This window comes from Protobothrops mucrosquamatus, unplaced genomic scaffold, assembly GCF_001527695.2.
Source record: "Protobothrops mucrosquamatus isolate PMUCROS unplaced genomic scaffold, P.Mucros_1.0 scaffold212, whole genome shotgun sequence".
Taxonomy (NCBI): Eukaryota; Metazoa; Chordata; class Lepidosauria; order Squamata; family Viperidae; genus Protobothrops; species Protobothrops mucrosquamatus.
The window spans coordinates 845,964-862,084 of record NW_015386566.1 but is presented as its reverse complement, the minus strand read 5'-3'; the positions used below and the strand labels follow the sequence as shown (position 1 = coordinate 862,084).

The following is a 16,121-nucleotide window of genomic DNA, read 5'->3' as shown; positions in this document are numbered from 1 at the left end:
TCAAAACATAGATGCTGATATTGCAAGGGACAAAAACACAAAAACACCATCTTGTATCAATAAGCAAATACAATCTGGACTCCAACGTAAGGACAATCTTCAAATGTGCAAATACTGGCCAAACACCAGGGCAAACATGCTGACATCATTTTGTACTTAGGTATAACGATGACTCAAGCAGGTCTAAACAGCAGACACTGCGCAACACACACAAAGCTGACTTGCAGCACTGCATCATGACAGGCAAAAGGAAGCGTCAGTCTTTGCATATCCTGGGCTATTCCAGTGAGTGGGTCTGAGAAGACCAGGAGCAAGAGAGTGTGGAACAAGAACGATGGAAGATGTGATCTAATGGGCACTCAGAGTCTGTGCACTGAAAGAGCAGGCATGGCCAGAGTATGCCAGGATGCATGCATTTATAGGACACTTGGATTACGGAAGTTGTGTCCAGCAAAGCGAGCTTCATCACCAAGTTCTTCCTCAATCCTGTGAAATGCAGACAAAGAGATAGTTAATGGAGTATATTATGGGTATTATGGGTATCAGCCACATATTAGATACAATCCAAAAAAAAGTTAATTTCATGTGAAATTTAACGTTGGAACACATCTTTCTGTGGAACCCAACGAATGACAGTGTACTATAAAAGTGCAGGCTATGAACTGGAACCATCTTTTATTCAGCTCCTGTCTTTACATTCAAAGCTTTTAATGACTCTTTGTGAGGAAAATACAGTTCTGATGGAAAAAATATGTTGTTTGTACTTTTTTTAAAATGTTCGCTTCTTGTTGACACTAAATGATATCAAAAATGGGGGCCTGATATACTGTATCAAGGAAATATGGGAACACAAGTAGCAACTAAATTTGGTAGCTTTTTCCCTGACTTTATAAAATAGGCCACATGATGTGCTAGGGGAAAAACCCAATTCCTGTAGGTAGTGATCAGTCTTTCATCCATTCAAGCAATGGATGGAAACTAACCAAAGAGAGAAGCAACCTAAAACTAAGGAGACATTTCCTGACAGTTAGAACAATTAACCAATGGAACAACCTGCCTCCAGAAGCTGTGAATGCTCCAACACTGGAAGTTTTTAAGAAGAGACTGGACAGCCATTTGTCTGAAATGATATAGGACAGTGGTGGTGAACCTATGGCACACGTGCCAGAGGCGGCACTCAGAGCCCTCTCTGTGGGCACTTGTGCCATGCCCCGGAGATGGTGAGGGACTGGCCCCCGCCGCCCTGGCCCCACCCACCCAGGCTGCCATGACCACCGCGGCCACGCCCACCCGGCACCCGGTGATAAATAAGTGGGTTTGGGGTTGCAATTTGGGCACTGGGTCTCTAAAAGGTTTGCCATCACTGGTATAGGATTTCCTGCCTGAGCAAGGGGTTGGACTAGATCAGGTGTAGGCAACCAACCAGAATTCTGGGAGTTGAAGTCCACGAGTCATAAAAGAGCCAAGGTTGCCTACCCCTGGACTAGATGGTTCCTTCCAACTTTATTATTATTATTATTATTATTATTATTATTATTACTACTACTACTACTACTACTACTACTACTACTACTACTACTACTACTACTATATTGCTGTACTGTGTAGAGAAACATTTGCTCATTCCTCCAAGCTGCACTGCTACAGGTCAGTCACATTGGGTTTTTTAATAAAAATGAACAGCTCATCTTAAGCATCCTGCCACAACATTTCAGTGGGGTTTAGTTATGGACTTTGGTCTGGTTACTCCAAAACACGGAATTTGTTCTTTTCCATACACTCTCTTGTTCGACATTTCTGTCCTGTGGTGTTATCAAGCCTTCTACTATCATTTGCACAGAGAGGGCTGTAAAGCACAATGAAGTGGTATATAAGTCTAAGTGTTATTGCTATTCTAAAGGCAAGCTGTTCCACTGGTTAATTGTTCTCACTGTCAGGAAAAGTTGCCAACTTGTATTAGAATATTCAATTGCTATATACTGATTGCTTTGCTACTTAAAGAGTTCCCCTTTAAACTCATCCGTCCATAGAACATGTGCCTCCACAAGCATCAATATTCATAACAAGCAATGGCTTTCACCTTGCTCTGAGGCATCCATTGGCAGTTAAAATAGGCAAGAAAGCAGTTGTGGCATCACAGTCCAAGCCCCATCTCTTTTGTATGCATGTGCAAAGGAGTGGAGTTTCAGTCACAATGTTGCAAGTGCCATCTTGCCTGTTTTGATCCTCCAGTGGAGTCTGCTGATGATGCTATTCTTCAGTGAAGCTTATTTTATCTCGGGTCTTTTCTGATGATGAAATCAAGAAGTGGTTTTAGGTATAGTTAGACAGGTCAGCGGATTCTTGGCTATCACTTGGTGTTATTTGGGACTCCTGTTTTTGTGCTATGCTCTCGGTCTGATTTTGACAGAATAAAAATTCTTGGGAACATTAATTATTGTTCCAAATTTTTGTTTCATGACTATCAGTTTTTCTGCACCATGGCCTTAAACCTCTGGACTCATAAACCTCATAAACTGGCTGTAAATGAAGCTGACTTAAAAATGCATTTCTGGCTGTAACCTCTTCTTCTACTTTAGCCATGGTGTTCTGCCCAGATGCTGACTATGACTTCCTACTGGTAGATTCCCCTGCTTCTTTATCCCCACTACCTGTGCCAGAAATGCAAGCATTAACCACTTCCTTTTCCATGGGCTGGTCCTTAAGGACATATGATTTCCACTGACAAATCTCATTTTCCATTAAAAAAAATGCAGTAAGGAGAGAAAAACAGATGTGCAGGATGTTTTGTTGGGTACTACTAGAAGACTTCCCTCTGGAGGCCCCTAAGAATTTGACTTAGAATAACAACTGAAAGAGATTCCCTGCTGCTTCCATCATAAGCCCGCCTCAGAATGATCCTTAGAACTCAATCTTTGTTCAGACACCTGAAAGATCTGCAACATAAAGATCTCTACTCCTTATTCTCTTGGCTGCTCTCTGTACTTGGCAGCTATTTGTATCAATCAAGAAACAACAAGATAAATCTGCTGCAGTGATGGCCTGGACCCAAGGCAAGACAAGCATTATGTATACAAAGGTAACATTGAGGATGCCATACTGTTTTGATGATGTTGTCAACCACCAGAGCACATGTATGCTCTAGTGCTGTGTTCGTGCTGTGCATGGCTGTGCAGTAGCAACAGGATGCAATGACTCTCTAGCAACAAAGCTCCCCCTTTCTTATATTAATCCAATCCAGTGGGACAGACCTCTGCTGGAAGTTGATGCAGGTTGGTATTCCCATCTTCAAACTCACTCACTCTCTTTTCTCACACATAAGCATATCCATTTTACTTCCCTCACATTTCTTACCTCATTAGCTGATTATATTTTGCCAGTCGCTCAGATCTACACGGAGCTCCGGTCTTTATCTGCAAACGTCAATGTCAATTCAGTAATATTTTATGGAGATTCACACAAACATGTCAATTATGGGCAAAGGCTGCCCACCGAGAGTACACATTTTCTGTGCTTATCTGATCTCTGTCACTATATCAAAGGTGTATGAGATGAGGAATAAACCTAAAGTAAACTTTTTTTGCTAACTGCCCAATCTCTGCAAAAGTTTGCCTTAAAAGGGGGGGGAGGGAGGGGGAGAAAAAAGGGCCCGAATAATCTCTTGTTACCAGAAATTTGCCTGCTTATTCTCCTCTGCTCCCACATTCTGCCCCAAGCTTGTCAGCAGGAAGCAAATGGATCACTTCCCCCCACTCACCCACAGAGGTTTGATGCCTAGCGGCTTGTCAGAAGAAACGGAGGTGGTGGGTGCAACTGGATCTTCATTGCACAGTGTATTTAGCTGACATGTTTCTATATTTCTTTAGAGGAGGATATTGAGATTACTAGAATAACAGAGTTTGGAAGGGGCCCTAAGGTCTTCTAGTCCAACCCCCTGCTATTCCTATGCTACAAGTGGCCCCAAGTCCATTTGCTGCCGTGTTTCTGTCCTTTTCACCATCCATCACTTTTTCTGGAAATCTCCCCAGGTTTCAAGAAATACAGCTTCCTCATGGATCTGCTTGTTATGTTCCAGTCTTTTACCTTACCCACATTATCATTCTTTTCTTCTGAACAAAAAGAAACAATGTTTAAGATGCTAAATTAGGACTAAGAACGACCAGATTCAAGCTTACATTCAGCCATGAAAATTAGACCAGGCATTGTGTACGAGACCATATGCACAGTGTATGGCTTAATGCAGGGGTGTCAACTGCTGGCCCGCGCCCACCCCATTGCTGGCAATGGCAAAACAGTCCCGATACATCTCGCAACGTCACATGACGTCGCGAGTTTGACATGTCTGCTTTAGACTGATTACTATCTCTCTTGCTCAGCTTACCACACCAGTGCTGTTGGTATGGAAAACATTGGAAGAAAGAATAAAAGTTACCCCAGCTGTTATGTCATAGCAATATGTTCCATATTCCATCTGATATTGGTCCCCATTCTGCTGGGACTGTATTTAAGTACCCAACATTCCCAGTTACACATACTGTCGTCTTGGTTATTACAGTGACTGAAAGTTTGTATCTGATTTATTGAAACGTCTACTCTTTGTCAACACTTTTGTACATTTTTATCTCACAATGCTCATTTGAATCAGACACCAAATCAAATCTGTCTATGAAGAATTCTGTCTCAAGAGTGGCAATATTCTAGCTCTGACCTGCTTCTTCCCAAAAGGAGACAAGACATGATTTCCACTAGTTAGAACCTACCTGCCCAGTACAGAGTCCCACCACCAGGTCAGCAATGAAGGTGTCTTCAGTCTCCCCTGATCGATGACTCACCATCACCCCCCAGCCATTCTCTTGAGCCAGTTTACAGCTGTAAGTGAATAAAGTGACCTATTAAGTTATTAAAATAACTTAGTGGATTTGCCTCCTGAAGATAATCTTGGAGCTGTCAGTGGGTACGTGATAGCACAGAGGCTGTTGGAGAATGGGGCGGCTTAAGAGAACTCACGCTTGAATAGCTTCAGTGACCGATCCAATCTGGTTGACCTTAAGCAGTAGACAGTTGCAGGCCTTCTCCTCAACCGCATGCTCAATGCGTTTGGGGTTGGTCACTGTCAAGTCATCTCCCACTATCTGAATCCCTACATTAGCTGTGAATTTTGACCAAGCTTCCCAGTCATCCTGATCAAAAGGATCCTCAATGGACACCACTGCAAAGGGAAAAGAAAATGAGAAAATAACAATACACCCCAGGCTGAAAATAAAGGAAGTCTCAGTGTTTTTAGTTCTGGTAGCAAGGCTTCCACCCTACGTAGTCACTCACCTGGATAGTCCCGTACAAAGCTCTGATAGAGGTCACCCAGTTCATCGGCAGAGATGTAACGGCTGGGATCATCAGGGGATTTGAAATCCAAGTCATACTTGCCATCTCTATAGAACTCTGATGCAGCCACATCCATGCCAATCACAATCTTATCAGCATAACCAGCTTTCTCAATGGCTTCCTTGAGCAGCTCTAAAGCTGAGAGGCAGAAATGGAGGCAAGTTATTTAGGAAGGGAATATGTCTTTAAAGGATTTAGAACATCTCTTCAAAGACCTCTCTTTCAAAGTATCTCTTAGTACTGTACTTTTTTTTCTCACCTTCACTATTCTCCAGGATGTTTGGGGCAAAGCCCCCTTCATCTCCTACATTGGTGGCATCTTTACCATACTTGTCTTTGATCACACTCTTGAGATTATGATAGACTTCAGCACCAATGCGCATGGCATCCCGGAAGCTTTCAGCCCCAACAGGCAAGATCATAAACTCTTGCATGGCCAGTTTATTTCCAGCATGGGACCCTCCGTTGATCACATTAAAAGCCTGGAAGAATTTAGAAACAGTAACAGCAAACAGGGGATCTTCAGTGATATATTTTAAAGCACCATACAATAATTGTAAATGATGGTCTGAAATTGTTTGAATTATAATGGTTTCTTTCATCTGTAAATATCCTAGGTATTGTGAGGCTAAGAACATTTTGTTAGAAGTATTTTGGTTTTACATAGAACTAAAATACCATGTTTGTAACCCTAACCCTAAAGATAAGCCTTTGAAAGTTCATACAGTATATTTAATATGGACATAAAACTAGCATGCATGCAAAGGACTATAAAGGTGTATGGTATATTGGGGAAAATCCAGCTCTTTTGGACCCTTGTTCAATTTGTTGTTACCTGACTCTCTGCTCCATACCTCAGTTTTATGGGTGTGAAATCAAGAAAACATCACCAGATTCTTACGGGGACTGGCAGAATGAGATCTGAATTTCCAGCCAGGTCAGCAATATGACGGTACAGGGGTACATCCTTCTCTGCAGCGGCAGCTTTGCAGACAGCCAGGGAAACACCCAGTATGGCATTAGCTCCAAATTTAGCTGAGGATTTTGCAAAATTGATTAGTAAACAGCATAATCAGAAATTACAACCAAAGATCTTTGACCCAAAGATTTTACCAGCGTCTAGCTGCCCCACAGCATCTGCTACTCATCTGGCCTGGGATTCCCTGCCTGGCTTTGATAGTAGCTTTTAATTTTGCCACATTTTTTTCCATTGGGCTTCCTACTCAAGAGTAGTCTGTAAACAGTAGCAGCTCATTTGTTTTGAGAGGGAGGCTAACACTTCCCTCCTCCGCTCTAGAGTCCACACTTGAGTGCGCTAGGTTTCCCCTCATATACCTGAAATGTATTTCTGCTGATCTCTCTTTGGCTGGTTGTTGCTGCTAAGACCCATCCCCTGTGAGTATGCTTATTTGTTCTAAACTACTCAGAACATACACTCAGTCAGTATTGATTTGGAGCCACTGTGTAGAATCTCCAAAGCCAATTCTGATAGGCCTTTGCATTTGACCCTGCCAAAATACATCCATTCCAAGCCTGCTAGGAAAGCAATCCGTAAGGAGGAGTCCAGCATCAAAAGCATGCATCCAAAAAGAGAGAGAGAGAGAAAGACAGAGAGAGGTCAGTTTAGAGCAGTGGTGGCAAACCTATGGCACGGGTTCCAGAGGCGGCACTCGGAGCCCTCTCTGTGGGCACACGTGCCGTTGCCCCAGCCTCGCCTCCCCCCGCGACCCCCTCCTCTCCAGCAGCCCCCCTGAAGGAGAGTCGCCCCTGAGCGTGGCCCACACGGAGCAGCGCAGCCAAGGACATGGCAGCCAGGCAGCGTAGACAAGACTCTGCCCTCACGCCCCATTATGCACAGCTGATGCTGCAGGGCGCGGGCAGAGGGTGTGACCGCCATAGCACTGCTGGGCTGCCTGGGCGATCTGCGGCGGGCCCTGGAGGCGGTGAGTGGCCCTGCGGGCAGGTGGGGTGGGGGATGGGGGGGCGGAGCGGAGGCGGGGCATGGGGTGGAGCGGGGGCAGGGCCAGTTTTGGGGCACTCGGTTTCTAAAAAGTTCGCCAACACTGGTTTAGAGAGTAGCTTTATACTGGTCTGCCGTGTTGCTTTGGTGGAGTTAGTTATGTGTGTTCTATTGACCTCATGTAGACATAAATTATTTGCATTGTTCTTTGCAGAGAGAAGACTAGCAAGACAGTGGCAGTGCTTTGCACCCTAAGTCCATCCAAAGGAAGAAGGGAAAGAATCAGCAGAAAAATTGCATTAATTCCAGTGTGTGTGAAAAATAGGAGGGGCCCACTCCCTTTTTGACTCATCATTTCCTTTCTTATTTTAATCTGATCTTTTTCCCAAATTCTCATCTTTTTTTGTTTCAACCTTCATCATTTTACTTGAAAAATTCCAGAAATTTCCCTTGCTGTCTCAAAATCTATATTGTGGTGAAGGAGACTGAGGAGATTCATGTAGGAGTGAGAGATCAAGCAAAATGCAGAAAGATTCTAGGTAGCTCTATCCTGAATTCAGCCTCATTCAATTCGACTGGAATTCTTCTTCCCATTAATTCTCTAACATGGGAAAGAATCTATTTTGGGACCAAGATTATATTCAGCATTGCGTGGCATGGTGAGAGCTGCACACAGAAACTGCTATTGCCAGATAAGATGTGTAGTGTCAAACGGGAAAATGGATGACGTCAAAGCAAACCCAAAATAGTATATAGTATATGTTTGTATTTAGGAAGCATAAAATAAGAAACAAAAATAAATGTTTTGCCTTTAACTATAGACAGCCTTAGCAACAAAGAATAGATTAATGTAGGAAGTGGCATAGATAATAATAACACATTCGATGTAATTGTGCCTTTGGGGACAAAGTATACAGGGATTAGACAAGTAAGCTTCAAATAAGTGTTGCTTTTTCATCCAGTTGTCTCCTTATATTTGTGATCTTGGGCTCTGTTTATCATACCAATAAACAGATTTTTTTTCAGAATTGAAAATAAAGGAATTTAAGGAATGGGTTTGTGTTGCCTTGCTTAAGCCCCATCCCTTCTCTTGCATTCAAAATCTGGGTTTATTTGCTGGTCCCAATCCTTCTCCTGCTTTACTTTTTGGATGTTTGTCAGTTTACTAGTCTCAGTTTGCCTTCTTGCTGGGACATAAGAATACAATGTGAAAGGAGTGGTTTTTGTGAGCTGTGTTAATAAAAACCTCCCACTCTCAATTAATCATGATTTTGTTCTCTTTTGACTTTTGAATGTGGATTGAAAGAAATACAATAGTGCTGAGATTCCAAATTGCAGTTCCCCAGTCTTGCCCTATGGTTAGTTATTCAGCCTTAGTCTTACCGGATTGTGCTGCTCTTTTGCCCTCCCTTCATGACCTTTCCCCCAATTTTTTTAATGAAGAAAAAAGTTGGGTTTACATTTATTCTCCGTGCCATCCAGTTCCAGCATGAGGTTGTCTATCTTCTCTTGCTCCACAACCGAAAGGGCCTGAAGAAAGAAAGGTTAATCTCTTAAATGGAAGAAATCTGGCTAAAACTACCTGGTAAACTACCTTTAGTTTCACTGAAATTTAGTCCTGTAGCACAGCATTCAGTGTTTGATTGAACTTCATTGGAAAAAAACATTTTAAAAGTCTTTTAATAATGCCTATGTCTTTATTTATTGTCAATAAATAAAATGAGGGGAAAGGAAGGCTGGAAGGAAGCACTTCCAACTGCCGCCATTTTCATGCTCCACATCTACAGAAACCGTTTGAATGCAATCCATATTATCTCCATGTCTCTCAGCCTGCAGGGCCAAAAATGAGGAGCAAAAATTACTATCCAGTCCTGAGTGCTATAGGTTCAGAAGCAATATAAAACCTTTTACACCCACTCCACAGGAAAGAAAGAAAGAAAGAAAGAAAGAAAGAAAGAAAGAAAGAAAGAAAGAAAGAAAGAAAGAAAGAAAGAAAGAAAGAAAGAAAGAAAGAAAGAAAGAACATTGGTGCTTCACCTGAGTTATTGAGAATAAAATGTATAGCTGTGTTTCCCCAAGCTCAGGAGGAAAATAAAGCAATAGTTCCCTCTAGTGGAGAAATGAAGTATCTGTTCCCCAAAAACCATCCAAGCCAAGCCATCACCATCACACCCAGTTTTTCAGTATTTCAATTATATCATCATCAAGCCAAAAATAAATCAAATTGTGTCTGCAGTGCTGCCGAAATCATAGGAACCCAGAAATTCAGAACTGATTTCAAACTGTTGCAAAATCCTTGTATGAAAGTGCCAGGAAGAGGGAGGGAGGGAGGGAGAGAACACATGCATAGAAGCCAAATATGAGAAGATTAAGACTAAAGGACAACTTACAGAGCTCACAAGAGCAGGGGCAATAGTGCTGTTGATGTGATCCACTGCCTGCAGAACCCCTACAGAAAGGGAAAAGATGCAGAGTCACATAGACAGAGTAAAAAAATAAATACAGAGAGACTTGTGAGTCTATCAGCTTTTCTGAGTCATTTCAGTTTGGAGAAATTTTACACCATAACATCTGCTGTTGTTGCTAGTTCAAAAGCAGGTGGCAGTCTATGTGTACACACAGACACACAAGTAGGCATAAACAACCAGTGTTCTCTAGAATTGTTCCATATTGTTTGGTAATTCCAGTTTTAATGCCCCTACCTTTGCCAAGGAATCGGGATTTATCATTGTCACGCAGTTCCAAAGCTTCATAGATGCCAGTGGAGGCACCGCTTGGTACAGCTGCCCTGAACATTCCTGTGAAGAAATCACAACATGGGAATCTTTCATAGAAAAATAGTAGCTTAGATTATGGGAGAATTCTGGGGGATTTGAAGTCCACGAGTCTTAAAGTTGCCAAGGTTGGATACCCCTGGTTTAGACCATCTAAGCAGTGAATTATCTCTTCTGGTTACACAGTTGCCTTCATTTTTTTTAAAAAAAAAACAAACCTACTTTAAGTATATCATTATTTCTTAAAGACATAGTGAAAATCATGCAGGCAGTATGATTGACCCAGTTGTTCCATAAGAAATAGCTGTGCTTCAATTTTCCAAAGTTATGGCCAGTGACTGAAAAAGAACTGGACATATGATAATATAGCTACAACTACTGTACGTTACAAATGTAATTACTATACATTACATCAGTACAATTGTAATGTAATTAATGCAATTATAGTTATTTAAATGATTTAATTCAACATGTATAAAGCTATCTGTCTTTCTTTAAAACAATTTGAGAATACTTTTTATAGTGTATAACATTCAGGCTCACTTAACTCATGTTCCGGCCTAAGCTCTGTCCCGGCCACGTTTGCAAAGTATGTATGAAAACATGTCTCTATTTTTTAAAAACATGCTAAATATATTGCTTCTGCAATAATTGGTGCCTGTCTCATATAAAGGTTCATGATCATTTCTTTAATAATTAATTCCAGAGAACAATTATGCCATTTTAAGCATTCCTATAAGTATTTAAAGTTCACTGTGACGCAACTGAAAACAGCCCTTCCTTCCTATGCATCTTAGTCTTTTAGAGTCTTGGGAAAGGGAATCTTATAAATTATCCAGGCAACAAATAGGCTTTAGTCAATGGCCAAGCTTTTGGTCATTTTTTTCCCTTTAAAATTCATTCTACTTACATTCCTTTACTTATTTTTTCTTATTTACTAAGTTTTTATAGCTCCAATCTTCTATTTCATTTCTGTTCAGTTGTTTAAAGAGTATTTTCTTTTTCTGCTTTCTTTTTATATTATTATATTATATTATTAACTTTTATTTATCATAGTTGGGAAGTGGGTGGAAAAATAAATATGCTGGCTCTTTACATATTTTGCTTCCTTTTCTCTGATTTTGTTATTCTGTTTCTCCCTTTTTTCCAAACCTAGACTATGTCTTGTTTTTTTACTACTCTTATTGTCTTCCTTTCCCTTCCTTTGCTTTAATTTCTCTTAATCCAAGGTTTCTTTTACAGAAGACTTGGTACAGTTCCAGGTGGTGGTTCTAAAGTGCATATAATATTGCCGTCTGTAAATCACCATGTTGATTTTCTTCTCACTCGATTGCAACTTGCAGATCATTTTGTGATTTAAAGCCCTGGAGTTCAATGGTATTTGGGATCAGGATGGTCCTCTGCTAATAAGAATCCTTGCAATCTGCATCATCTGCCTTGAGTCTCTTTCTCCTTGCTCTAGCTGTGAAGCTCCAAAATACAATAAGTAACAGGATCAGCTTTTAGTCCTGATTTCTTTCAGGTTCTTTTCTAAACTCTTTTATAAGTTAACATTTTTATTTGACTGCAGATACCTATTTCAGGTCATTCTGTTTCTTGTATTTATTTTTGGCTCAGAGATTGGCAATATTTGATGTTGTAGACACATCTGGAATGTATGAGCATGTTATGGGCACTGTCACAAAATGGCTGCTGTGGAGGGCTTATCTGTTCACAACATGGCTGCCTAGACTATGGCTAGTCACAACACATTAATTTATCACAAGAGAAATGGATGAAATTGCTCCTTAAGGTTTATAACACCACTTCTCTTCCTCTGAATGAATGGTGGAACTTTACGTGAAGGGCTTTATGCCATATATAAAGGCAGAAAGTTTCATCAAGTTACTTCCAAGTAAGGTTTTTACACTATTACTGTTCTCATACTCATGAAATTTGACTGGAAACTCATGGAATTCCCTGAAAGTATAAATAATGCCCTCCTGCTTTTTTATGTTTTCCCATCACTTCCATCTTTTTGCCTTTTGATTGTTAATACTAAGAATCCTCCAACAGAAAGCATTCCTGTTGGGCTTGAAGAAAAACTAGAGTAGGCTTGTTGTCTGATGGCCAAGTCTGATGGGTACAAGGGCTGGCCTGAGCATCAAAATTAACAACTTGCCAAAGAAGAAATACCATGACTTATTCTAACTTCCAAGTATGAAAACCATGAATTTCAGATCAATTTCAGAGCTCTAAGTATGTATGTAAATGTAAGAATTCTTATCACTTTTTTGCTTCATACCCTCCCACTACTGCAGGAATGTTCCTTTCCTTACTCTCTCGGCTCTAGTGGTGGGAATTAATAAGTGAGCACAGCTAAAACTGAACTGCTCAGATTCTCAGTGAGGCATTTGGTAGAGATGAGAGGAAAAAGGAGATACTTCTCAATCCTTCTTTCAGGGTTGGTAACACCTGACCTTTCCAGCTCACTTCCTCTCAGAACAAATCCATTAGCTCAATACATGGGCTGCAAAAGATGCAAACTTCTTCTTGTCAGTTTGTACCTTTTGAGGTATGCAAATCCACCTCGACAGTTGGATTCCCACGAGAGTCTAGGATCTCACGAGCACGAATCTCTTCAATGGACATTGTGGAAATGGGATTTCCTGCGGGAGAATAAAGACAGAAAGCCCAAGAAAAGAACGGAAGACAAAGTTAGCTTTGAAACGTTCATCCTATGTTCCTTCACATCCCTGTTCCCATCAAAAAGTTCTTCAGCTCGGAATAGAATTTAAATGTACAAACAGTATAAAGAGTGTGAAGGATAAAATGGGGGTAGTTGGTAATGCCATAGAAGTCTTACATTGTGAATACAAGTATGACATACAGCCCTGGCTCTTAAATGTAGCTGGTGCAATTTTGTAAGGTGCATTTAGGCTGAAGGCGTATCTCACACTCTTGCAGCTGCTGTGCAGATGAGTCAGCCAGTCTGAGTAGAACACTCTCACTCCCTACCATCTGATTTTGGAAAAGCTACAGCAGGTCATTTGCTTCTCTGGTAATATGACCCTCTCAGCCAGAAGTCTTTTCGTTAATTCTTCTGTTTAAGGACTCCCTGGGAGAGAAATGCTCTCTGTTCTCCCTTAAACCCAGATATTTCAGGGTTTTCTTCCTGGCATTGAACAGACACACTGAAGTTGCATCCTTGGTAGCAATGGCACAAATTAAGGACTCTGTCTCTTTCCTGGCAGTCCAGCACTTGGGAGGGGCTCCTCTCACTTAGGATAGGCAACCAAGGATGTGGCACAGATTTGTAGCATTATCTTTGGCTGGAGCAATTTCTTCACAAGAGAAAAACATTTTATATAGGCTTTTTACACTTTTTTGGGTGGGGGGAGACTGCCTGTCCCCTTGGAAAAAAGGAGCAGTGCAAAGAGGCACTTCAGTTAATGTGCCCTATTTTTTTTTCTGCCCTGGCTTCCAATGTCTTGTCTTCATTATATGTTCAGTGGGCTGTAATCTTACAATAATTTGCAGTCTCATAGCAGTAAGACAGAGGCCTTGAACTCTCCAAGTGCATCAGAATTTCTTGTATGGAACAAAGTGCTGCCTCTTCATTCACGGAGCCAGTCATACTGCTGGCTATGGGAAAGGAACTGTTTCACGGCAGTTCAATATCAAGAGACAAACAACTGGATGTCATTTAGCCTGCCTTGCACTTAAATTACATTAGACCTCTGCCATCAGCTGCAGTGGAATAAGATGGAATTGTCAACTTTGAGAACTTTGGTTTTTGCTATGGAAATGAGGTAGGTACAATATTGTCCTTGGCATTGGAAGGAAGGAAGGAGATAATTAAGTTACACCTGCTCTTTCCTCAACTCCCTATTTTGTTTTCTTCCGAGGCCATATTTTTCTGCTGGGTCCAATAGCATTGACGTCATCTTGCTTCAGCCCCTGAGGCAAATTTAAGTTGTCCTTAGTGTTCGGGGTGCTAATGTAGGAATTCTTACCTTATTCTGACATCTCCAAAAGTAGCCTCAAGCCTATGAATTCTTGTAGGCATTGTCACTTTGTAGGGCAATCAGGTAACTGGTAAAATAGGGATTGGCAATGGGGAAAGCACATATCATGCTGATATTCTGCTGACATAAGGGTGAATAGTATTGTGTGGATAGTATTTTGACTCAAGGGCAGGAAAAGACCAAAAATCTAGTTTATTAGGACTCAAAAGTTAACAAAGATTTACTAGAGACCTAGCTGTCTGCCACAAATGGTTGATTTCTGCTTCATCACAGACTATGCAGTTAATATTTCCAGATATTATTCTGTAAGTAGAATGTCCTTTCTTCTACTTTTATATCATCCCATAAAAAGAGAACAATAGGCAGCTGAAAAGGGGGAAGGTGGTTTTATTTGAATTCAAGAATCAGAAGGCTTTAAAAATAATTTATTTCCTCCTGCTTTGATCCCGTTTCTATTCCCCTCCAATCCTACAACTGCCTTTAGAAAATGATGCTGGAAATTTAGACGTGAATTGCTTAGATCACATACCGGTTGATAAGGTCTGATACTATTGTTAAGACACTTTCTGTTTCTAACCCAAATTTGAAAAAGCACAATAAATTCTCCATAATGGAAAAAATTTGCCTTCCAAAGTTATTTCCCTTTACTATTAAAGAAAGAGAAGTACATTGAAACTGATGGCAAATGTGTAATAGAAGCCAAGCAAATTTTAAACTAGTTTAAAAGCTAATATGGCCGTGCTGTATCACATCTTCACCCTATCTTGTCCAGCTCTTTATTTTCTCAGTAGCCAGCTATATGCTTGTGGGAGGCCTCAGCGTAGGATGTGAATACAACAGTATCCTGCAATTCATGTTCCCTAGTAGCTGAAGAATAGCTATTTAGCTACTGTGGTTTCTCCAAACAATTATGGGAATTGTGTTTTGATGAAGTAGTTGCAAATTCTTTGTCAAAATTCCCCTTACAATGCAGTTTTTTATAAATGAAGAAGTAACAATGAATTAGTTGAAGTATTTGGACTCCAGCAGTATACAAATGCAAGCCATAGACAAATGAAGGTGCGTTATGCTGTATGAGGCATGATCAACATATCAGAGGTGGCACTAAGCCAAAATAATGACACATATCACAGAGGATTCGAGATGGAAAATCCAGATTTGGACCTTCATGGCAGAATCTACTCAGGATGGTCACCTGTACAAATCCTATTAAAATAAAGATGAGCTATGCCATAAGGAAAGTAGGGCAGTTTACTACATAGAATTGGATTAGGGCTTTCCTATGTATGATACTTTATGGCTCAAATTGGACTCACCTTTTGGTACTGTTAATCCACCACAGGCTTGCTCCATTATATTACTAACTATGTTGTATGCTGCTTGTGTGGCGTAAAATTAAATTTAACTATAAATAAAAGTAAAAACCCAATTTATTTTCAGCTCACCTCTGGCCCAAAAGAAATTAGAAATCTTCTGGTTCTCTGCAAGAAACTCCAGATCTCTGCAATTCTTGAAGATGGGTAGTTATCCACTGATAAGTACCCCCTACGTTGGTCTCCCTTTTCATCTGGTAAGTAGACCACCCATCTTCAAGATTGGTACCCAGCACTAGACAGTAGCAGGAGACCATAAGTTTGAGCCCCCCCCCCCATTTAAGCAGTTTTAAAGCCTTATGTGGAACTATCCTTGCAAGACAAAACATTAATACTCTCCTATACCCTGATTTATAGTTCTCAAATTTAATGTCATTAGCTTGAGTTTATACTGTGCACACTTCTTGATTGCAATGATGTGGAGGTAACAGCGGCCTTTCCCGATAATGCCATTATTGTGTAGGATCCAGAGTGGTTGTTTGTGTGCGTTACCAACATTTAACAGAGCAGGTGCTCTTTGCAAGGACTGAAATCTTCCCAGGCAACCTAAATTCTATATCAAGAATAATTGTTCATCATTCAGCATGTTTACAAGTTGAGACATTTGGCTCTTGTTCTTCTAATT

The 16,121-nt window shown here is 40.8% G+C and overlaps 1 protein-coding gene across 1 annotated transcript; it reads right to left on the bottom strand.

The window, feature by feature from the left end:
- Nucleotides 1-342: 342 nt before the first annotated feature.
- ENO2 (enolase 2) lies at nucleotides 343-12,747 on the bottom strand. Its single transcript, XM_015814063.2, has 11 exons — nucleotides 12,663-12,747; nucleotides 10,045-10,140; nucleotides 9,733-9,791; nucleotides 8,803-8,872; nucleotides 6,284-6,417; nucleotides 5,642-5,864; nucleotides 5,323-5,520; nucleotides 5,008-5,209; nucleotides 4,761-4,869; nucleotides 3,355-3,413; nucleotides 343-486 (listed from the first exon to the last, which is right to left on the bottom strand). Exons 1-11 carry the CDS (start codon nucleotides 12,745-12,747, stop codon nucleotides 417-419), a joined length of 1,305 nt encoding a protein of 434 aa, XP_015669549.1. The 3' UTR covers nucleotides 343-416.
- Between the last annotated feature and the right edge of the window lie 3,374 nt (nucleotides 12,748-16,121).